This window comes from Argopecten irradians, chromosome 3, assembly GCF_041381155.1.
Source record: "Argopecten irradians isolate NY chromosome 3, Ai_NY, whole genome shotgun sequence".
Taxonomy (NCBI): domain Eukaryota; kingdom Metazoa; phylum Mollusca; class Bivalvia; order Pectinida; family Pectinidae; genus Argopecten; species Argopecten irradians.
The window spans coordinates 34,998,095-35,024,391 of NC_091136.1; the positions used below are offsets into that span (position 1 = coordinate 34,998,095).

The 26,297-nt window shown below is 36.1% G+C and overlaps 1 protein-coding gene across 1 annotated transcript; it reads right to left on the reverse strand.

Moving 5' to 3' along the window:
• Window positions 1-659: 659 nt before the first annotated feature.
• LOC138318362 (2-oxoadipate dehydrogenase complex component E1-like) lies at window positions 660-25,790 on the reverse strand. The gene is made up of 23 exons (XM_069260657.1): window positions 25,624-25,790; window positions 21,156-21,279; window positions 20,348-20,522; window positions 19,194-19,298; window positions 18,829-18,940; window positions 18,468-18,565; window positions 17,918-17,981; window positions 17,699-17,772; window positions 15,546-15,689; window positions 14,608-14,723; window positions 13,869-13,944; window positions 12,882-13,073; window positions 12,482-12,583; window positions 11,797-11,928; window positions 11,260-11,380; window positions 10,745-10,884; window positions 9,985-10,141; window positions 9,608-9,708; window positions 5,767-5,868; window positions 5,201-5,446; window positions 3,975-4,038; window positions 3,559-3,644; window positions 660-3,248 (listed from the first exon to the last, which is right to left on the reverse strand). Exons 1-23 carry the CDS (start codon window positions 25,745-25,747, stop codon window positions 3,147-3,149), a joined length of 2,757 nt encoding a protein of 918 aa, XP_069116758.1. The 5' UTR covers window positions 25,748-25,790; the 3' UTR covers window positions 660-3,146.
• Window positions 25,791-26,297: the final 507 nt, after the last annotated feature.

Here is a 26,297-nt window from a genome sequence, read left to right on the forward strand (position 1 = left end):
GTTACATGATCTTACTGTAATACACATAACGTTAATGATGAAGGAGAGGCCCATAGGCCTAGTGGATTAACAGACTCCCCAGTTACATGATCTTACTGTAATACACATAACGTTAATGATGAAGGAGAGGCCCATAGGCCTAGTCGATTAACAGACTCCCCAGTTACATGATCTTACTGTAATACACATAACGTTAATGATGAAGGAGAGGCCCATAGGCCTAGTCGATTAACAGACTCCCCAGTTACATGATCTTACTGTAATACACATAACGTGAATGGGAGAGGCCCATAGGCAAACCTAAAGGATACGGTCAAGGAAACTTGAATGGATGAAATTAACACGACTTGGTCAGAATTGTCAAAGATGTTTGTGAAGAAATTTTTAGAAGTGTGCTGGTTGCAATATTAGTGGCCATATTGGATTTTGGGCAAAGACATATGACATGTTGAAGACAATTTGATTAGGGCAGAATACCATTGAAACTTGAGAAGTTTAAAATATATCAAAAGTTTACTAAATGTGGATGAGGACAGACGAAGCATGAGGGTTTAAACTCAAACAACCAACTTAGTAAATTACCTAGCAGAAGGTTGGACACCATAATCATTCAACCACCTTAACTTTTCAAGACATATTTAGAGTAAATAACAAAAACATTTTGTTTCTTATTTACCTTTTATTTCACCTCCAGTCTTTGTTAATAATTATGTCTTCATATTTTTATCACAAGTAATTAATCATAGTATAACTTCTCATACAAAAGGTAGCTTGCTCAGTAAAGAAACATACACTGATCACATATAAAACTTCTGTCATTGAATATGTATTTCATCATGATAGATAAAGATCATCTTGATAAACAATTTTGATGTACAGAAGAAGCTGTATTTCATACAACTACAACTTACAAGTACATGATTTCAACAAATTACGACAGTGTTGATTGCAATTTAATTTCAAAATGTTTGGATCACAGCCAATTCACGAGTAACCTTTATCTTTGTATAAAGCTGTATCTTTCTAAAAGACTGTTTATAGCACTAGCTTAAATTTGATTGCTTCTGAGTTGATGGTAAGATATATCACATACCTTACTCATTTTACATGCATTGTTATGAGGAATATTTCACACATACAAAGGTTATCATTAATCACCAATACACAAACTTCTATCACAGCTGTATCACAATGACAAATGTAAAGTTCAATCATAATGAGTATTATCCTATAAAGACGCTATCCACGGTCCCAGGTGTAAATAATACAATTATCTATCCTTGGGGACATAGGCCACATTTGCTGCAGTATCATAAATAATGCATCTCTAAATATCCTTCTAATTTGATACGTACATTCAGCCATACCTCGAGGTAGAAGTCTTATCAAATCAAAAAGATACCAAATGTTTTCATGGGCACAACCATCTTTCCTATAGATATTATATACTATTTCTCTTGACAAAAGTTTAGATGACTTGCACACTTGCTCATTGGTGCAATTTCTGAATATATTAGAATCACAGCAAATACAGCTTATGCACCTAAAGGAACTAAACATCAGGCTCTTTTCACCTGGACTGAGGATATAAAGGTGCAGACTAAATCCACTCCCTAGTGGAAACTTTTGTTCATTACTATATTAATGTTGAAATATTGCAAAGACATTATCTGTGCATCTTCGAAACACTTGTATACACAAATACACATGTATATAGCTATACCATGTTAACAGTTAATCAAGTGAATCCAATATATTCTTACTGAATATGTTTAATAATATTAAAATGATCAAGGAAATGCCAACATTACAAATTTTAACCACTTCTTAATACAGTCAAAATAAATTCTCTGATGACTTCAAAGAAGAAAAGAATAATATGTTAGTAAAATATAAAAGATACAATCTACAAATTTGTGCACAGCTCACAAAAACTTGTTTAATAAGTCAGTTTCGAAAAAATAAAAAGACACTTACTCTCAATTTGTCCCACCTTCTGGTAATTGTAATTTCATATTTAGACGTGAAGTTACAATCGATCGTTGGAAGTTGGGAATAATTGTACTCAGCCCCCACTCAAAACCTTCATATTTTATAAGGTATATTATCGCCTACAACTGAAACTATTGTAATAGTTTAATTATTGAAGACTACAACTGCATTAGTATTATTTGCATTCAATTTCAGTTGATGAATTGGCCGCCATTCTTCATCTATTGCTGTGTAATTTCAGAGTTACTTCCCTTTATTTGATAGTGTCTGTAGCAAATCAAACAGTCCCTGGTTCTTTTTGATTGAATGGCATGGAAAAATGACTTTTTATAATTTTATTATGACTGATGACATACAAGTTCAATCTGAGAAAAATATCTGACTACGGTCTTTGAATTTTTCATCGATTGATCAAATTAAGGTTTAAAATTGCAATGCATGTAAATGTATACCAATAATCTGATTTATTGGTATGCCCCTATTTGTCATGCAGCTAGTTATAGGATAAACTATAAATAAATTGGTAGCTTTAAAAAAAAAGATTTCTCTCAGCATTAGAGCAGATCCTTAATCTTTGATACAAGAGATGCGGAAGGCAGTTTTGTTCAGATAAGCCAATACACCTAAAAATCATAAACAAAATTTATAAAAAGTATACAGGTTATATAGTGTTTCACACCTAACCCAATCAAATATAACATTCTCTATCACACATGATTCTAGAACAACCATTAGATACTATCTGTGCTGTTACAATATAGGAAATAAACCACAATCCATGTAGCATATAATACACAAGACATAGATGGCTGGTAATTCACATCCAGTTCATATGTCTGTTACAATGACTTGCATTGATTTTATTTATCATTTTCAAGCTTTATAGACAGTTCAAAGGATTTCAACCTTAACCTGCAAAGCAAAGTTTTAGTCTGTATGATCTTCAACCCACAAGATCAGGTAACAGTCTTTAATCTAAATCAGTCTTAAGTTTAGACTTGGCCAATCATAGATGGCTTTATAAAAAGTTATGTCATTGCTGGCTGTTTGAGCAAAACTTCTAAGTTGTTTCATGGTCCTGAAGCCTAATGATGAGCATCTACACATACAGGTGAATCAGTCATACAGCAGTCCACTGAAGATGGTCACTGTGGTCAACTGAAAGTGTCCGACATTAGTTGTTCTACCTCCGCCCTGTGTACCTCCCCGATCCCAGTGGCTGGACACCCAAGGTGGTCACGGCCAACATATCGTAACTACAAAACAATATGTATAAATATAGAAAATTGAACACATAGCTATTCAATACGAAATTATGAACTTTATCAATAAATTACATATTACATAGCTAAGAGATGTTTTAATGTTAGAGGGGAAAAACATCAAACACTTCAGAAAAAAATATTATTCATTTTAATGAAAAAAATATACCAAGAAAAAGTAAAATTTGATGTTGGCAATATCAATAAATGAAGGAAATAATTCTTTGAAAATCTTACAGATTTAGAATTATCTTTTTCAATTATTTTCTATAGACAAGCAGAGTTATTCAAAAATAATACTTACCTTGCATCCTACAAGATTCTCAAACCTCGGAGAGACAAACGTCCAAGCACCCATGTTACGATGCTCCTCTTGGCTCCATACAAAATCTATTCAAGAATCAAACGGTACAAATACTATTCATGCAAATAGACATCTAACAATTTCGACTTTTGTATTAAGGTAATTTGTACATGCAAGTCATTAATTTTTTTTTATCCATCTTGAAAATAGTTGTCATGTAGAGAAGTAGTCACTTGTGATTTAGAGGAGGAGGGTTATTGATGTATTGTCTGACAATTTAAGCACTCAGTCACCAAGACTCAGAGGATGACAACTAGTGGGAGACTGTCATGACAGTGTAACCTCTTTGTTAACCATAACCCTGAGTGAAAGAGATATAAAATAGACCAAAAGAATAATGTGGTTCTATATGTTACCTTTGGCACTTGGAAACTTGAGTATTTCTGCCTGTAGTTCTGCTGTGGGAAATGGACAGAGGCTCTGAAATGATACAACGACACCTCAGGTCAATGTCAATGTGCTAGTAGACATGTTTTAATGTATACTTACACAGAAATATTTTTCATCAGAGATGTAAAGAAAAATCTTGTTGTATTTTAAATGTCAAACATTTTAAACTCAGTTCTTTGAAGGGATATTCCAGTAAAATATTCGTCAATAGAAATTCAGCATGCAAATGCTTAAAATACATATGTATATATAGAGAATACACGGTTAGTATCTTACAATACAAGGTTTATTTTGGTGCGAGACTTAGGAAAGCCGAGATGACGAGGCTTTGCCGAGTCATATCTCGGCTTTCCGTGTTGAGCACCAAAATAAAACTTGTTTTGTAAGATACTAACCGTGTATTCTGTTTATCCTGCAACCATTATGGCATTCAAAACAAAAGCAAATTGACAGTTCTTAACTTTGTTTCGCTCGAAGCGAGACGCTTCTTTGATGCGGAGGTAAAGATTCATTCACTTAACCGAATGAGAGTGTACTCCTTTTTAATGCCGTGGGAAATGAATAAGCACATTCACAAACAGTAACCGTAATTCTTTTCAGTGTGATATATCACTGAAAGGAAATGAAAATACTCAAATAACAATAAATACCCATTAAAGAATTACTTAACAATACATACCTTTGTCATGAGCCAAGAAAAAAACATCATCGCCATATGAGATTTTCGATATCGTAAAAATGACGTCATTTCGGTGAATGTGACATCACGTTTTAGCGGGACTGAATGACGTTTCATTCACCGGAAGGTTCAAGTTCTGGGTCAAGTTAGAAAAAGTTCCATCAGATATGGAACAAATTCACGTGATCGTATTGACGGATAAAGCATATCGTATTGACGGATAAAGCACAAGTTTATCCGGCAGTAGTTATCGGTCAGTATGTGGGACAGTTGCAGGATAAATATTCATTATTGTCTTTTTTTTATTGAATCACATAGATGAATTTGATAGAAGACAGAACCATCTCAGTTGTTGGTAGAGAATTTGTTTTATACCAAAAACACCTTTTATCCTAAAAGCATTTAAGATATCCAAAAACTGGTAACAGATAGCCAAACAACCATATTACATTACACATTAGGTTAATATTTCATAGCTATATGTGCCTTCAAACCTAGCCATAACATACTTACCTCTAGCCTGATGATTGCTGTATCATCAAGTTTTTTACTATCTCTCTCCTTCTGGAGGTTGTAGAAGTGCTTGCCTGAACAGAATATGACCTTAGTGACCTTGTCAGCTTTGACCCCAGAATCACCCAGGACTGGTTTAAAACTGGTACCAGGTGCCATGTCGGAAAGCGAGGACATAGCACCAGACAAGCGGAGGAGAACCTTAGGGGCTACCACAACCAGGGGCTTACGGAAGTTACGCACCATCTGTAAATAGATCTCAACATGTTCAATTTCATTTGTTATTGTAGTCATTTACATTGTACATAAGGTTAACTAATTTGTTATAACCCATATTACAGCTTTTTCAATTTTTTTTATATTGATTCTGCACACCAAGTTCAAACATGAGCAAAAAGTTTTATATAAACGGTACAGTATGTGTATAACAAACTATGTTTGTAAAAAAGTAATTTTGATGGCCCCCGGAGATTTGTTATAACCATGTATTACTATACTACCTATACAAATGGTCAATTTATAGAAAACAGCCCGACAATTATGACGTGAGTTGTGGATTTACTGACCTGTCTCCTGAGCAGGTGGAAGTACTGGGCTGATGTTGTAGGATTGGCTACCTGGAAGTTGATATGGTCGCTGTCCACTTTATGTTCACTACTGTCACACATCTGTAAGTCAGAAGATCATTGTACCAGTTTTTGATAACTAAATTATTCATTTACAATAAAAGTATTAACTTATTACAGTGTATGTCTAGAGATATGAAACACAACATGAAACTGATACAGATGATGAGGAATGGAGCCATCACTAGCTTATAACCTGACTAGTTTACCTGCATCAGTTGTCATTTTACTTGTCAATACAGAAATTTACCTGCATCGACTGTCAATACAGGAATCTAACTGCATCGACTGTCAGTACAGGAATTTACCTGCAACGACTGTCAGTTCAGGAATTTACCTGCATGGACTGTCAATACAGGAATTTACCTGCAACGACTGTCAGTACAGGAATTTACCTGCATCGACTGTCAATACAGGAATTTACCTGCAACGACTGTCAATACAGGAATTTACCTGCAATGACTGTCAGTACAGGAATTTACCTGCATGACTGTCAGTACAGGAATTTACCTGCAATGACTGTCAGTTCAGGAATTTACCTGCAATGACTGTCAGTACAGGAATTTACAAGACTGTCGTACAGGAATTACGCAATGACTGTCATACAGGAATTTACCTGCATGACTGTCAGTACAGGAATTTACCTGCATGGACTGTCAATACAGGAATTTACCTGCAACGACTGTCAATACAGGAATTTACCTGCATCAGACTGTCAATACAGGAATTTACCTGCAATGACTGTCAGTACAGGAATTTACTTGCAACGACTGTCAGTACAGGAATTTACCTGCAATGACTGTCAGTACAGGAATTTACCTGCAATGACTGTCAGTACAGGAATTTACCTGCATGACTGTCAATACAGGAATTTACCTGCATCGACTGTCAGTACAGGAATTTACCTGCAATGACTGTCAGTACAGGAATTTACCTGCATCGACTGTCAATACAGGAATTTACCTGCAACGACTGTCAGTACAGGAATTTACCTGCAATGGACTGTCAATACAGGAATTTACCTGCAACGACTGTCAGTACAGAAAATTTACCTGCATCGACTATCAGTACAGGAATTTACCTGCAACGACTGTCAGTACAGGAATTTACCTGCAACGACTGTCAGTACAGGAATTTACCTGCAACGACTGTCAATACGGAATTTTGCTGCAACGACTGTCAATACAGGAATTTACCTGCAACGACTGTCAGTTCAGGAATTTACCTGCAATGACTGTCAGTACAGGAATTTACCTGCAACGACTGTCAGTACAGGAATTTACCTGCAATGACTATCAGTTCAGGAATTTACCTGCAATGACTGTCAGTACAGGAATTTACCTGCAATGCTGTCAGTACAGAAATTTACCTGCATCAGTTGTCAATACAAGAATTTACCTGCAAAGACTGTCAGTTCAGGAATTTACCTGCATCAGTTGTCAATATAGGAATTTACCTGCAACGACTGTCAGTACAGGAAATTACCTGCAATGACTGTCAGAACAGGAATTTACCTGCAATGACTGTCAGAGCAGGAATTTACTGCAACAACTGTCAGTACAGGAATTTACCTGCATGGACTGTCAATACATGAATTTACTGCATGGACTGTCAATACAGGAATTTACCTGCAACAACTGTCAATACATGAATTTACCTGCAACGACTGTCAGTACAGGAATTTACCTCAATGACTGTCAATACGGAATTTTGCTGCAACGACTGTTAATACAGGAATTTACCTGCAACGACTGTCAGTTCAGGAATTTACCTGCAATGACTGTCAGTACAGGAATTTACCTGCAATGACTGTGTCAGTACAGGAATTTACCTGCAACGACTGTCAGTACAGGAATTTACCTGCAATGACTGTCAGTTCAGGAATTTACCTGCAATGACTGTCAGTACAGGAATTTACCTGCAACGACTGTCAGTACAGGAATTTACCTGCAATGACTGTCAGTACAGGAATTTACCTGCATCGGTTGTCAATACAAGAATTTACCTGCAATGACTGTCAGTTCAGGAATTTACCTGCATCAGTTGTCAATATAGGAATTTACCTGCAACGACTGTCAGTACACAGGAAATTACCTGCAATGACTGTCAGAACAGGAATTTACCTGCATGGACTGTCAGTACAGGAATTTACTTGCAACGACTGTCAATACAGGAATTTACCTGCAACAACTGTCAGTACAGGAATTTACCTGCATGAACTGTCAATACATGAATTTACCTGCATAGACTGTCAATACAGGAATTTACCTGCAACAACTGTCAATACATGAATTTACCTGCAACTACTGTCAGTACAGGAATTTACCTGCATCGACTATCAGTACAGGAATTAACCTGCATCGACTGTCAGTTCAGGAATTTACCTGCATCGACTGTCAGTACAGGAGTTTACCTGCATCGACTGTCAGTACAGTAATTTACCTGCATGGACTGTCAATACAGGAATTTACCTGCAACGACTGTCAGTACAGGAATTTACCTGCAACAACTGTCAGTACAGGAATTTACCTGCAACGACTGTCAGTACAGGAATTTACCTGCAACGACTGTCAATACGGAATTTTGCTTGCAACGACTGTCAATACAGGAATTTACTGCAACGACTGTCAGTTTCAGGAATTTACTGTCTGTACAGGAATTTACCTGCAACGACTGTCAGTACAGGAATTTACCGGTAATGACTGTCAGTTCAGGAATTTACCTGCAATGACTGTCAGTACAGGAATTTACCTGCAATGACTGTCAGTACAGAAATTTACCTGCATCAGTTGTCAATACAAGAATTTACCTGCAATGACTGTCAGTTCAGGATTTTACCTGCATCAGTTGTCAATATAGGAATTTACCTGCAACGACTGTCAGTACAGGAAATTACCTGCAATGACTGTCAGAACAGGAATTTACCTGCATGGACTGTCAGTACAGGAATTTACCTGCAATGACTGTCAGTTCAGAAATTTACCTGCAATGACTGTCAGTACAGGAATTTACCTTCAACGACTGTCAGTACAGGAATTTACCTGCAATGACTGTCAGTACAGAAATTTACCTGCATCAGTTGTCAATACAGGAATTTACCTGCAACGACTGTCAGTTCAGGAATTTACCTGCATCAGTTGTCAATATAGGAATTTACCTGCAACGACTGTCAGTACAGGAAATTACCTGCAATGACTGTCAGAACAGGAATTTACCTGCATGGACTGTCAGTACAGGAATTTACCTGCATGGACTGTCAATACAGGAATTTACCTGCAATGACTGTCAATACAGGAATTTACCTGCAACAACTGTCAATACAGGAATTTACCTGCATGGACTGTCAGTACAGGAATTTACCTGCATGGACTGTCAATACAGGAATTTACCTGCAATGACTGTCAATACAGGAATTTACCTGCAACAACTGTCAATACAGGAATTTACCTGCAACTACTGTCAGTACAGGAATTTACTTGCAACGACTGTCAGTACAGGAATTTACCTGCAACAACTGTCAATACAGGAATTTACCTGCAATGACTGTCAATACAGGAATTTACCTGCATGGACTGTCAATACAGGAATTTACCTGCAACAACTGTCAATACATGAATTTACCTGCAACTACTGTCAGTACAGGAATTTACCTGCACCGACTGTCAGTACAGGAATTTACCTGCATCGACTGTCAGTACAGGAATTTACCTGCATCGACTGTCAGTACAGGAATTTACCAGAATGAATTGTCAATACAGGAATTGTCAGTACTGGAGTTTACCTGTAAGAACCTTTCCATACGACATGAGGAGTGTTCTGGTCCGGCTCCATCCATCCCATGGGGTAGTAACATCACTAGGCCAGACTGTAGTAACCACTTGTCTGTAACAAAACACCAAGACTACATCTCGCTGGAATTCATAAATGTAAAGTTTAAATTGTCCAATTTAGGCAAAAAGTAGGGCAACACCATAGCTTTTATACTTTCACTGTACATTATTAATTGTATTTACAAATGCTGACAAGGATATCAGAATTTTACGGGTTCTGCTTTAGGGCAGGTTGACCACATGACCACTGTGATTTCGAACCAGCTACCATCTTCCCAAAACAAATTAAGCAAGCAGAGCCAGTTCAAAATGAAAAGTTGAGACGTACCTTCTCCACTGGCAATGTACGTGTCGATGATGATCTGGGCACCATTGAAGAAATCTCCAAACTGAGCTTCCCAGATGACTAGGTTATTAGGGTTCTCCAGACTCATTCCATACTCAAAGCCAAGGACGGCCTCCTCAGTCAACGCACTGTTGGCAACCTAAACACAAATTACATTTTAGAATATATACAGAGATAGACAACACTATATGCCCTCCAATTTCATTGTTCAGACATGTGGTTGAGGGGGATAATACACCCCAGTCACTCTTGTCATGGAAAAGTTCTAAGGATACCCCTGTATATAGGTAACCTACCTCCAGGAATCCTGTATGTTGATCAGACATGTGGTTGAGAGGGATGATACACCCCAGTCACTCTTGTCAAGGTAAGGTACTAAGGATACCCCTGTATATAGGTAACGTACCTCCAGGAATCCTGTATGTTGATCAGACATGTGGTTGAGAGGGATGATAATACACCCCAGTCACTCTTGTCAAGATGAGGTACTAAGAATACCCCTGTATATGGGTAACGTACCTCCAGAAATCCTGTCTGTTGATCAGACATGTGGTTGAGGGGGATGATACACCCAGTCACTCTTGTCAAGGTAAGGTTCTAAGGGTACCCTGTATATAGGTAACCTACCTCCAGGAATCCTCTATGTTGATCACACATGTGGTTGAGGGGGATGATACACCCAGTCACCAGTCACTCTTGTCAAGGTAAGGTTCTAAGGGTACCCTGTATATAGGTAACCTACCTCCAGGAATCCTGTCTGTTGTTCAGACATGTGGTTGAGGGGGATGACTATATCGTCAGTCTCCTGGTCCACCACCATCCCGTGTCGGTGACTGAATGTACCGCGACCAACATCCTGTCCACTAATCCGTACATTAAACCCTGGAAATTGCAACCATAGATCAAGCTAATATAAAGAGTGAGAGGCCTGTAGGAATGATAAACAGAACCTATAACTTGATTGTCAGTCAAACTATGATATAATAGTTATTAGAATCATTTACCAATTTACTGAAAAAAACAATTTTGGCACAATTATTCATTACCGTAAGCAGATGGCTGTCAGCATGAACAGCACAAATTAATATTTATAGTACTCTAAATGAAAGCATATTTCATGACTCGGTATATATAAATTTGCATGTTATGTCCGACAGTAACCAGGCCAGGATTACTCCTGTACTGTATTCTATCAGCAATAAGTCCCCTTACCCTAGAAATAACTAGTACTGTACTAGTGCAGACATGAATTATTACCTTGGTACATGAGAGAACCAAATGCGAGAGCTTCAGCTGTGGCCCAGTCTAGGTCTCGCCCCTCTGTTATTCTCTGTATACGCCGCTCTACATGAGTCTTCTGTATGGTGGGGTGCACATTCTGTATAACAAACAATCTTTACACTTCAGTTGCTCTATGAATGAGAGCATAACTAAATTTCTATTTAAAAGGTTTAAAAGTAATGGACCAATGACATCACCTTGGAGTATAATTTTGGATGTTTGAAATACACATCTTTGACCTTTGATATTTTCGATGTCATTTCTAGATGATTTTCTAGACAAGAAGGGAAACCAAAAACCAGAAAATCTGTAAATATACACTTTATAATAACAATATCTCTTAATTCAAAGAGGTAGGTTTCAATTATCACATTATAGTTGCATTATTAGATTGCAGTTAACACTTGTGAAGTAATTCATGTTGTGAACAGTGTCATGTTACCTAGCTAGTTTAGATTATGCCTCCAGATTAATGTACCCAGATGTTAAGAGATCCATCTAAAGTCAGCTTACCTGGTCCTCTGGTATCTCCACTGACTTGGCTCCAACAAACTTGAGAATGTCTGTTGCTACACCGGTGTCCCATGTTGTTACAGAATCAGAAGCCTGGACCAGTCCAGACCACTGGCGCTTCAGGTGTCGCTCCTGTACACATAGAAGTAAAATTTGTCGCAAAATTTTGTTGTTGATATATACTAAACAATATGTCCGCATAGCTTTTTTCATGTTTAATAGGTACTCAATAAAGATAGGCAGTGGAGGATGACCTATTAAAAGTTTGGGTTATCTATTCCCATGATATGTAAGAGGATAATGAACTTTATCTCTGTAGAAAATAATACGGATATTAGAATCAACTTTATTTTACAAAAGTTGTGAAATAAATCATAACCATACAAGTGTAGGGACCAAAAGTGAAAGTGTTTCATAGATAAGCCCAACTCATATGAGATACTAAGCAACATCCATTAACAGTCATTGCAGCCAGAGTTTTGAGTCAGAGGTTATAACCTCAATTACAGCATTTTGGCATGTTTCCCCAGGCTGGAATGAAAAAAATATTCTGGAACTAACCCCAGAAATACAGAGAGAACAACAGCCTATCAGCTGATACTGAGTTTGGATTATTTTTCCCATTTCTATTACCTATATCTAGCTTTTATTTTAGTATCATTAACATTGACCTATAAGATCTTACCTGTGGGACATGTGTATCTACTGTACTCATGTCTTTGGCCAAAGTCTCAGACCATTCCTGGACAGCGCTGTCCAGCACCTCCCGTCCACATATGCCTTCATCCTACAAACATAAATAGTAATAAAGCATCAATTCACTTTTCTGGCTGATTCTGATTCTTTTTTATGATGCTTGTTAAATAAACTACATGTACAGGTATTTGAATCTTGAATCAAAAGATAGTCTTTCATTTCGAAATATCATTTCGTAATGGATAATCATAATCAAGGTATCGATTCCATAATAAAATCTTCAAAGTCTGGTCAAGATAAATTCCATCACTTCACATTTTTAAAAGCAACAAATTTCTTGTCCTAAAATTGTTACTCTAGAAATGATAATTTCCTCATTTGTTACCCACCACTAGTTTGTTGGCATACATGTCTGGTATACTGGTACGACTGTTGATGGTCCGATACATGACTGGCTGGGTAAATGATGGATCATCTATCTCGTTGTGTCCGTATTTCCGAAAGCATATAAAGTCTATAACAACATCCTTACGGAATTTGTTCCTATAATCCATAGCTATAGATGTGGCTCTCATAACATCCTGTAAATTTATAAAGACACCTCTAATCACAGTAACAACATGGTCGAACAAGTATGTCTCATATTCTCTTATAATATGTACATGTATTAGAAAACCTCAAGTAGCATCATATCAAAGACAGAAGTTCATATAAAAGGTTATTTGTTGGGTTTTTTTTTGCAATTAAGAAGTAAGGCACATTCACAAATCCTCAGTTAAGATTCAAAGAAGATGTCTGTTGAAGTAGCCATTCTAATGATTTCTGATAAGGTATGTTTTCATTAGGTATTCTTTGAGAAGTTGTTGACTACCTTGAAAATAAAACAAATAATTTTTCATTATTCCAATGATTTTAATGTTTAGGTGTCTATAAAGGATGTTTCATAATACATGTGTTTTGTTTTTATCAGTAAATTTCTCAGCTGATTTTAACTAACACAGACTGGTACCTATATGTTAGTGAAGGAAATTCTGAGAAACACAATACTGATCTACTTACCTCGGGATAACCTGCATAAACATGGAGGATGGGGAAGCTATTCATTTTGACTGAGAAACACAATACTGATCTACTTACCTCGGGAGAATCTGCATAAACATGGAGGATGGGGTAGCTATTCATTTTGACTGAGAAACACAATACTGATCTACTTACCTCGGGAGAATCTGCATAAACATGGAGGATGGGGTAGCTATTCATTTTGATTGAGAAACATAATACTGATCTACTTACCTCAGGGGAATCAACATTAACATGGAGGTAGGGGTAGCTATTCATTTTGGCTGAGAAACATATATAAATACTGATATACTTACCTCAGGAGAATCTGCATTAACATGGAGGATGGGGTAGCTATTCATTTTGGCCAAGTCACTGCAGTAACGCGAAGACCTAAAATAGATCCAAATAGTAACGCATAAATAACTCACAACAAATTGAGTATATTTTAAAAGCATGTATATTGATATTATATGAAAGCAAATACCATAAACCTGCAATAAGATTGATGTCTCTAAAATCTAGAAATACTAGATCTGTCAGCCAATGACTGATTTATATACCCCCCTGCACTACTCCATATTTGAGACCTGTGTGCATGCCATCCAAATGTTTATCTAATATATTTACATGGTAGCCATTATTGAAGCATGTGATTTGTTTAATTATAGACATCCATATATCAAAAGTTTGAAAAAAAATATCCAAACGCTAATGAGATAATGGCCATTTTATATTTTGTTTATTACCATGCATGTACATCTACATATGGTCCCCAACATTGCTATGAAGTTTCATTGAAAATGACACAGTAGTTAAGGAGGAGGAGTAGTATGGACATGCAGACAAAGACAGACAGTCTGATTGCAGTATATACTCACAAACTTTGTTGTGGGGATTTATAATATTAAAACACAAGGAATCTTATAGTGTAACAGAATGTCTGATCCTTGAGGTTGAACATAACCTGTGTCCAGTTCTTTTATTATAAGTGATAGCTATATATAGCGAGTATTTACCTTCAATAATATGCTTTTGAATGTAACGTATACCTACCTGCCTCTTTCTGCTTCTGTTGTGAAACCAACCTGGTTGTTGACAATTAGATGCACACTGCCTCCGACTCTGAAGTGAGGACATTCAGCAAACACAAACGTCTCAGCTACAACTCCCTGTAAAAAACAAAACACTTCATAACAATGTTCTACTACAACTCCTTAAATATGTAAAGAAAAAACTTTTAGTTAAAGATTGTGCTGTAGAAGCACAGGGAAAATACACATATGATTCCTGTCGAGTGCCCAGACCAGGAATCGAACCCAGGTCTCCTGTGTGAAAAACTACCACGCTACTGACTGAACTAAAGAAGCATGCTCCATCAGCTGAGGGACAGAGACCCTATTTAACACTACAATGTACCAGTATGTACAAACCACACTAACCCAGTCCTTTTACAGTACTAAGCAAAATGTAATTCAAATAAGAATTTGTTTTGTGAATTAAAACATGTCTCATGGGGAGCTGCGGTATGTTTGTGTTGTGTCTTCTTGTGACAGAGGAATTCTTGCCCTTTTTGTAGTGCTATCTCACTGAAGCATGTTGATGAAGACACCAAACAGGTACACCTCACCCGATCACATTATACTGACAACGAGCAAACCAGTCGTCCCACTCTTTTAATGCTTAGCACAAAGCAGGAGCAGAAACTATCACTTTTATAGACTATGGTGTGTTCAGACCAGGAGAGGACCCAGAGCCTTCCTCATAGGGAATGATAGAGTACATTGTATATGTACTACGGGCACAGATTGCAAAGAATAAGACAGGACCAGATTATTATTCTCTTTGACCCTGTAAGCAGATATTAATTACATCATTGCCAATATTAACATAGTTTTTATCACAAATAAAAGGATAATTCTACATTATTAAGACAAAATATGTCCCTATTATATGACAGGGGATAATGTATACATGACATTATAATTACATACCTGTGCAGAAAATGATGCATCCCCATGGACCTGTAGACAGAGTACCTTATCCCCAGGGGACGTCCCCTCCTGATCACTGTAGTCCCCCTCCCTCAGGCTCTGCTGTTTGGCTCTCACCTTCCCTGCAGCTACTGGGTTGTTAGCCTGAAATAGAAAGATTGAAATTATTCATAAATCAGTACATAAAGATTACTGATTTCCAGATTTCTTTCTATTAAGCAAAAGTATCATAAAGTGATGATTTCTAGCAATGTCATTTTTTATAAAACACTATTTCATTCATTGCCCTAGTTATTTCAAAATATTTACAAATCATATGTACAAATGTAATAGGAAATGTGAGATTTGAAAATAAAGTTAAGTTTAAAGGTTCTATTCCATCTACAAATTTCATATTTCACTGTTTTGATATCAGCTTTCCCTCTAAACTGTCTCAGTAACATACAATTAGTGACTATAATACATATGTAAATGACTTCCTACACCTACTACATCTACAAGTTGTGTTGTATTGGCAATTTTGATGGTACATGTAGGTCAGGGGAGTTTCTTCTGGACCTCCAACTTTCCTCCACCACTAAGACCTATTATCAATTGACCATAAAATGGTCATAATATCAAACACATCTATAGATGCTTGAAGTCTGACAAAGTCACTAATGTTATCCTCGAGTCTGACAAAGTTATTAATGTTATCCTTGAGTCTGACAAAGTCACTAATGTTATCCTTGAGTCTGACAAAGTCATTAATGTTATTCTCGTGTCTGACAAAGTCACTAATGTTATCCTTGAGTCTGACAAAGTCACTAATGTTATCCTCGAGTCTGACAAAGTCACTAATGTTATCCTTGAGTCTGACAAAGTCACTAATGTTATCCTTGAGTCTGACAAAGTCACTTATCCTTGAGTCTGACAAGACTATGAAGTAATACTAATGCTTTTCTTGAGTCTGACAAAGTCATTAATGTTATCCTCGAGTCTGACAAAGTCACTAATGTTATCCTTGAGTCTAAAAAAGTCACTAATGTTATCGTCTGAGTCTGACAAAGTCACTAATGTTATCCTCGAGTCTTAAAGTCACTAATGTTATCCTCGAGTCTGACAAAGTCACTTAATGTTATTCTTGAGTCTGACAAAGTCACTAATGTTATTCTTGAGTCTGACAAAGTCACTAATGTTATCGTCGAGTCTGACAAAGTCACTAATGTTATCCTCGAGTCTTAAATTCACTAATTTTTTCCTTGAGTCTGACAAAGTCACTTAATTATGTTATTCTTGAGTCTGACAAAGTCACTAATGTTATTCTTGAGTTTGACAAAGTCACTAATGTTATTCTTGAGTCTGACAAAGTCATTAATGTTATTCTTGAGTCTGACAAAGTCACTAATGTTATCCTTGAGTCTGACAAAGTCACTAATGTTATTCTTGAGTCTGACAAAGTCATTAATGTTATTCTTGAGTCTGACAAAGTCACTAATGTTATCCTTGAGTCTGACAAAGTCACTAATGTTATTCTTGAGTCTGACAAAGTCATTAATGTTATTCTTGAGTCTGACAAAGTCACTAATGTTATCCTCGAGTTTGAAAAAGTCACTAATGTTATTCTTGAGTCTGACAAAGTCATTAATGTTATTTTTGAGTCTGACAAAGTCACTAATGTTATCCTTGTGTCTGACAAAGTTATTAATGTTATCCTTGAGTCTGACAAAGTCACTAATGTTATTCTTGAGTCTGACAAAGTCACTAATGTTATCCTTGAGTCTGACAAAGTCACTAATGTTATTCTTGAGTCTGACAAAGTCACTAATGTTATCCTTCAGTCTGACAAAGTCACTAATGTTATTCTTGAGTCTGACAAAGTCATTAATGTTATTCTTGAGTCTGACAAAGTCACTAATGTTATTTTTGAGTCTGACAAAGTCACTAATGTTATTCTTGTGTCTGACAAAGTTATTAATGTTAATCTTGAGTCCGACAAAGTCATTAATGTTATTCTTGAGTCTGACAAAGTCATTAATGTTAATGTTTTTTGAGTCTGACAAAGTCACTAATGTTATTCTTGTGTCTGACAAAGTTATTAATGTTATTCTTGAGTCTGACAAAGTCACTAATGTTATTCTTGAGTCTGACAAAGTCACTAATGTTATCCTCACCTCTAAGTGGGAAGGGTTTGGTATCAGTGACACGTGTACATTTTCACTGTCATATTTCAGATCAACAGATGTATCTACAACACGGAAAGAAACCGCCATTAACATAATACTCATTCTTAAAACTGAACGATAAACTGATTTCATTTTATCACAATGATTTATAAAATAATCCTTAATTGTACAAAGGTAATTAACATCAAGTCATTAGTAAATACCTACACAGATGAGAAAGTACATCCCCAGTCCCTTTGGCACCTGGGGGTAGTTCTGTCATGCCTTTCATCTGAAAATGGACATAAAATGAAGCACAATAATCTATTAGATTAGATTGCAGGTTGGTGGGTGAGGGGCTGGTGGAGTGGGGTGTTTGTGGACACATTTCAAAGCATTAGTGTCTCATCAGCTACTGTGCGTAGGACTAATAGCTGGGCTTCAAATCATTAAAGTATCAGAGTTGGTCACATTATGGTTATTACTGTACAACTGGTTATTTTCGCAGGGATGATTTTTTTATGATCTTGTGGGACAAAGTTATGATCGCAAAAGTTCTGCAAAATATTGAAAATTAGTCAAATCATACTTAGCCTTAGAGTCATATCTTGAAAAATTTAAAACCGCTAAAATCAAATCTTGTTTTAAGTTGAAATCGTGAAAAATTTCAACCTTAAAAGATAACCGGCTATATACAGTATTTCTGTTTAAAACTTTTATAACATTAAGTTGTTTTTAGTTAATAACACAATAACTTTGTGAGGAAGCTGAGACTTACCTTTTGGTACATGATGACTGGAGGAAACTGTAACATACAGGTCAGGAAGTTCAGCCGTCCTCTGTGGGGCATACATATCACCACGTCAGAGATTCCACCTGGCAAAATCAACCAATTTCATTCCAGAAGGAAAATAAAATCAACTATTCACATATCAACGATGAGGAGGGAAAATCATGCAAACTCCGTCTTTGTATGAAATCAAGTTCTAACATGGGTGGGTAGGGATAGGTATTTTTATATCTAACTAGAATAAGATCACTTCAGAAACAGGTAGATTTAATATTTATCTTCTTAGGTTTTTTGAAATACATGATGTATTGGATTTTCTATATCCTATACCATAATATTTATGACTTACTTTCTGAACTCTTCTGGAAAATTTCTTTAAACATTCCCATCATGCTTTCTCCCCCTTCTCCTCCATATCGCTTCACAGTTGTAAACTTGTTGGCCAGGAAATGGTCAAATGCCTGGAATTCGAATCAGAGAGAAAAAAATATTACCTTTACCACCAAGTAGTGAAGTTTCAAAGAATTCATTTTTATTTTAAGCTTTCTTTCTGTAATGTGATTCCTTAAGAAATTGGTTATAAAGGCATCTGTTTATACCTTACATTACCTTTATCACCAAGTAGTGAAGTTTCAAAGTATTCATCTTTATTTTAAACTTTGTTTCTGTAATTTTATTCCTTAAGAAATTGTTTTTAAAGGCATATGTTAATACCTGACATCTCATCATTAGTGTTGCCAAGGAAATTTTCTCATCTGGAGAGAATTCTTTGTTTCTTTTTGATTCGAATGCTTCTGCAAACCAGCTGCGTTCTTCTGTCTGAATAAGAAAAAGGATATTAAATTCATAGGCAAGAAATCAATGAATCTCTTGACAGCTTATAACAGCTTGCGCAAATTTATGGACATAAAAATATAATTTGGTCCTTAATGAAAACTACAGAAGAAAATCATAACAGAAACTTTAATTTTGGTATCAAGTATTCACAGTGAAAACAGCCACCTGTGTGACAACAATATCACCAGGTAATTCTCTGTTTAAAGATTATTGTAGTACTTTTAAAGACTCCACATACAGTATAAAGAAATAATCCACATATACTGTCAATAATTCTCTTCATGGTAAATAAACATGTCTTCTATATAATAGAGAGGTTAAGCAACCTTAAGTTTACGTGTGTGGGTACGTGTAGACGGGGAATCCAAAGAGCCTAACTCGATTTGCCCTCTTCTACTTCCAGAATATAACTTCCGTTCACTCGATTGTAGTTCTTCTACTTCTGTTGGCTCTTCCGTCTATAGGCTGGAAGATTTTCTGAGTAGACTTCTCTTCTTAGAAGAGGGCAAATCGAGTTGAGCTCTGAATTTAGCCTGTATGACATCATCATTTTATGTTGCCTCGTATCTGCTACATGTAGTCTTAACTTGTAGTGCGGCGATTACATGCACATACAAACGTGTAGACAATTCTGTTTGAATGCCTTTATATTTCAATGAAGTAGTTTCTCTTTTTAAGGATTTATGCTCTATTACAGTGTGTAATTGCGTTTGAATAAGGCACAAAACATTGAGAAATTGATAGCAGAACAGAGCTGGTAACATAACTCCGTACACGGCATAAAACGTCATTTTCCTGATGTAAGCAGATAACATCACCGTGTACATCTATGTGTAGTCTACACGTATCCGAACCTCTCTAATATCCATCTTAGAAGAATCCTGAAATCCTATAAGAAGTACTTTAACACAAATAAAATCACATAACTGTAAATGTAACAGAACTTCAGAAAATCTCCCAACTGGAATTTTTCTTGTCTATATTAATCATTTCACTTTATGTGATTACAAGCTACATGTACATTTACATACCTCTAGATGGTCAAACTCTGCAGCAATGTGTCCACAGTACTCCTGGTCAAGAAACTTGACCAGCTGAGGAAGGGTCATTGTAGACTGGTCAGTGTGTAGGATACCCTCAGTGGAGAAGCTGTCCTGACTGTCCACTGACAAACCATACTGGGAGGGACACAGCTCAGGAACATTACTTTTAAAACAAGGAGGCAACTAATCATATAGCTTTACAGGGAAGTATGGATTTAAAAATATTGATTTTACAAATCTAAAGGATAATATCACTAGAATATACTACAGTGTACATTTCAATCTTGTGTATTTCACTACCAGTACTCATTATTTGTACCACAGGCATCTGCTTCTGGTTTTGGAAAAAAAATATGATAGCCTTCCCCTATAATGTAGTAGGGGTAGGGTAATTATTTGTTTTGGAAAAATATTTCCAAAACAAAGAAGATTCTTAAAGCTTTTTACAAGCTAAGATCAATACATGGGGTGATTTCGTTTTTTTCATTTTTGAAGGGATTACCAAGTAATGTACCCGATAAGCCTACCAGTATACTAAGCCACATTAATTCAAATGAATGTGCAAAAGAGAGATCAATTTTTTCAAAATATTATTGTAACTGCTGTTTATAGTTTCAAAACTTAAGTCTACAGATTTCATATGGATATTACGGTTCTAAATTTCTAGATCTATGACTGTAAATAAAGATCGTTTACAGAAAATGCCAGTGTTAGATAACAGCTGTTAATATACATATTTAATTATATTTAATTAAAATAATATTCATTATAGCTATTCTAAAGCCTTTCATCTTACTCGACAGTCTTCAGACCAAGCGGATCCAACTTGGCTTGTCTATGTCCATACTTTCTATATGCTTCTACCAGTCGATACACATTGGCATTCTGTGCTCGGTTCAAAATGACATTTTGGCTGACACCTAAAAATATTTAGAAAATTGAAAATAGTAATGAATGGAAGAAAACATATATCTAATCTTTGCAATGGGAAGTCACGTTTTTGTGAAATTTTGAATCTCCACCTTATAAGGATGCTACAAATGCAATATGAGTGCTATCCCTTGCTTGATTTCAGAGAAGAAGTTGTTTATATGGATATAGCCATTTTCACCCTTTTGACCCTACTGTCAATAAGGCCCCTCAGATCCCTGCAGGTCAGACCCACCATTTGTACAATTTTGAATCCCCACCCCAAAAGGGTGCTACAAATGCAATATGAGTGCTATCTAATGATCATGGTAGTTTCACAGGAATCTGAGATTTAGTTACAGTTTATATAATTATGGACCCAACAAAGTGTCCTAAGACCACTTTTAGGTGTTTTAAGGGTAAAAATTATACTCACTATATATGTAAAGGGTGGAAAGCTCCCCAACACAAAACACATACCCACCTAGCTTTAGCAGCTAAAAATCACATTTCTAGCATGTCTTCATTAAAACAGTTATTACATTTTCTCTTCAGGTGTCTCCTGTGTTTTGGTTACGCCACAGGTAATTATGAAGTGTTCCGAAATGAGCATAATTACATTTTATTTCAGTAAGCCAATGCGATTGTAGCGGAGATCTCGCTCATGCATAATGCACGTGAAAACATAATAAAATAGCACATTGGATTTTGACTAAAGTGATCATTTTTAATAGTTCTGCCCCTCAAGCTCTCCATCAATTTTTAAATAGAAAAGTTACAAAAAGTGTAAATTCACCTTCTAAGGATTCTTCATCAACAGATTCTGTGAAGATTATTTATATCCATCAAGAATGAAATGCCAGATAGGATAATTTTGTCAGCTTTTCCTGGGGTATTAAGATGGTTTGGTTTGAGAAAAGCCAGAGAATCAAGAGAAAAACCACTGACCAACAGTCAGTACCTTGAAGCTGCCATGATGTGGGATTCCAGTGATTTTCTCCTTATATATTTGGGGTCGACCCCATTCCCAATGGCAACCCCCCCCCCCCTCCCCTTATTTTTTTCCTAATTACAATAAAAAATTCCCAAATCAAAATCGCTGTAAAACCAAATAAAAACCTGAAATCTCTCCTCTCGTTGTTTAATCCAAAAGCAAACTAGGACTACATGTACTCTGAAAGTCACCTTTTGATAAATTGACACAGTTTACAACATCTAATCACATATAATACTATGTTCAGTAATGTGTAATTTTTTCCCAAAACTGCTCTCTTTACGATTAAAAATTCCCAAACATTTTCCCCAAAATACCCTGAAAAATCACTGGATTCAAACTTGTCACACAGAGGTGGATAGTTTGTAGTAATAAGTCAGGACATCTTAACCACTTGGCCACCGTGGTCCTACCACATGATGCTGAATACATGTAGCAGAAAGGTATCACCTTCAGACAGTTACAACAGTAGCTACTAAATAATATACCCTGATACAAGAGTGCATGAATATAGTACATCAACATTTCACTCCAAAGTGCATATTAATATATGGAAATAAGATAGCTACGCAAGTAGGAAATGATAGTCTACATTTCTTGGATCATAGTTGTTTAACTTCTTAATGATAATGTACCAGTCCAAATGCTATTCTTCTACAGAAGCAGCTGTTACGATCAAATCTAAATTAGACATCATGCATTAAATATGCGATGCAAGATCAGCTGTTACAGTGTACCGGAGTCTAAACATCCAAAAGTCATGACTATACATATATTAAACAATATACAGAAAACAAATGAACCCAATTAAATCATAGTGTATTAAGTTTGGCACGAAACTACATATTGTAGTTAAATTAAGATATCCGCTAAATTATGTTAGACACAACTTATTGTTTCAAAAGTGTCTTGTCGTGCTATACCTCTTACATTGTTGGAGTAGTCTGCAGACAGACGTCTGCTTCTGGTTTTGAAAAAAATACCCCTACCCCTACTAGATGCTCATTTTTCAAACCAGAAGCAAACGCCTGTGGTTTGCAGAAAGCAAACTGATTCTGATTCTCCAACCTGTTAATGTTATTATACAATTATCAACCTATTTCCAGGTGGATATGGTGAGTTATCATCCCGAGTACCCGGGTAAATGACATATCCCGAGGCCACTTTCGAGGGTTGATAACTCACCGTATCCTCCTGGAAATATGTTGATAACTATTTTATAATATGACATTAAACTTAATTGGCTCTTCAAAAAGACTTTTTAATACAATACACAGGATGTTATTTGTAAATGTTCTTTATACAAAAGTACATGTAGTTTATCCATTACATTAAGTATGTGGTAAATATGCAAATGCTTCTTGCTAGACTTAGTAGAACTGGAATATTCTATCGCTGCATCAACTGCCTGTCTGGCGTTCTTGAACATTGTCCGCGTGATATTGTTTGTAAACAAAAAAGTACAGGAAACATGATGTCTCGCCATTGACAATGAGCCATCTAAGATTTTTGCAATATGCTTAACAAAAAACAACTAAGCATAATACTTAGAATATTTATGCAACAGAAATTAAGCATCTTTCTTAACTAAGTATATTGAAAATTTACTTAAAGCTGACAATGCAAGTTAAAATTATTAAAATGATATATTTTTTAAAAATAAGTATACTCGTTGTTCATGAATCGTTTATGAGACATTCCCCGGTTGAGAACAGCCATTTTTGTTTTACATTCCGACGACTCACCGACCCCTATATAAAGCGCGTGAATCGACACACGTGTGCTCATTCATGTACCCATACACCTAGCTGGCAGTCTACACTATATATCACCTACAAATAGGTAAACAAAACCCTCGCCTGTAAAACTATATGGGACTTTTTTTAGCAAGAAAACATGTCAACTCCACTAAGATGTCATTTAGATGTTTCTCAAAATAAAATTCCAACGCAAGTGAATAGAAACCCAAACAATAATCCGTCCACATATCTCCACGTATATCATCGTACTCGATGCACTCAACTGACCATGTACACGTGACTACGTACCTGACCCGAACGAGCGACAACTATCAAGGACACACACGTGTCGATGTACATGTACGTTTAAAACTTGGTGTATATTGAAGTGTTTTATTAGTTCGTATTGGACATATGTTGGGATATAGCTGACAACACATTCATCTATTACTTCAATGAAATACAGGTGAGTGCAGTGTTTATTTTCAATTTGACAATGTTATTTGCAATATCGGGGCATGTGTATCTGAGACAAAACATGTTTAGAATGACACACGTGTGTCAAGTGTCCCGTGCTTTATATAGGGGGTTGGCCAGTGAAGGTTACTAAGCAGAGCAAAAGAAAAATGGCTGCCACTTCCTTAGATACCACACTGTCATAACTAGGGGATGTCTCAGAAACAATTTTAAAAAAATATTTCGTTAATATCTTTTTTTTTTAATTTCAAATGCATGTTTTTAACTTGCATTGTCAGCTTTAAGTACAAACTTAAGAAAATTCTTAGATTTTTTATGTATACAAGTCCTGGAATATTTTACCGCTGCATCAACTGTCAGTCGGGCATTCTTGAACGTTTTCCATAAATTGAAGTTTGCAGTTTATCATCATTGATCGCAGTAAACTTGCTGCCTTCTGCCATATATGTTGCGCGGCTATAATAATGACGTCACAACAGATTATCCCGAAGTCATTAAAGAAACTCTTGTTACGCTATATTTGGGCACAACTCGACGTCAAAAGTGATTCTGATGTCACATCTCTAGGGAGATTCTCTCGATCTATTTTTGACACAGGTTACTGGACTCGCAAGAGTATTAGACTGAAGTCCAGTAACCTTGTGTGCTTTTCGCTGACGATTTCAGGTTGATATTACAGTTGATTACTACTTCAAAGAAACGTTTCGGCTAATAAAAATACAGCAAAAACACCAGTCATATAATAAACAGTACTGTAATTGTAAACAGTACTGTACAATATGTATGTATAACGTTTCGGCTAATAAAAATACAGCAAAAATAAACAGTCATATAATAAACAGTACTGTAATTGTAAACAGTACTGTACAGTAGGCATTAGAAAGTGGCCTGGTGTATGCTACTGCGTGCTATCATATCTGGACCTGATATTCATCTTGATTGCAATAATTAATCATAATGCCTAAAAAATAAGCAATGGTATAATCACATGTATTAAATATTAAACTTCAAGTGGAAAGTGAGGTCCACGGAGGTGTGTCCCTTGATCGTCCAATCACTAGCGATGACCTTGACCTAAAATGAAACTGCAGAACTTATATTGCTACTTGTTCGACCACTTCTTTATGGGACATGGAGATATCTACCTGACATATCTGCTTTCTTAAATGGTTTATATCCATACACGCCAGTCTTGGAGTGGTAGCATGCTGTAACAGCTCGATTTAATCGTCTATCCCTGCACAAACATCGAAGTTTGGACCGTAGCATACTGATGGTCGGCGTTTGGTTGTTTACGTCTTTTCCGGCCTCCAATTGAAGAGTTCCACATGTAGCGGTTGCCTCCACTTGCCAACAATATCAAGCGGGAAATATGATTTTTTTAGTGAAGCAAACAATTTTTTTTTTATTAAATTTATATATCAAAATGTTTGGGGTATGCTTATTTCCAGTTTCACCTGTTTAATTTATTTCAACTGTCAGCTGTCGAAACAAAAATAGTGGAGCATTATGTTTGTATTTTTAAGTTTTAACACAATATTGGCGATAATGATATGAGTTACAGAGTTGAGACTTAAGACTTGGTTACTTATTTAAGAATCTTCTTATAAATGCTTACTACCATAGAATACGGGGGTGTGGCGATAAGTTTTAAAATATATTTTAAACTTTGTGTACTCAAAGCAGACTTATATGGTTTTCAGCGAGTTTAGTGGGCTTCAGAACCCCCACCCAACCCCTCCCATTTCAATTATATATAAAAAAAAAATCCTGAGAATTTATGTATTTTCAACATTTTCCTATCTTTTTACACTCATGG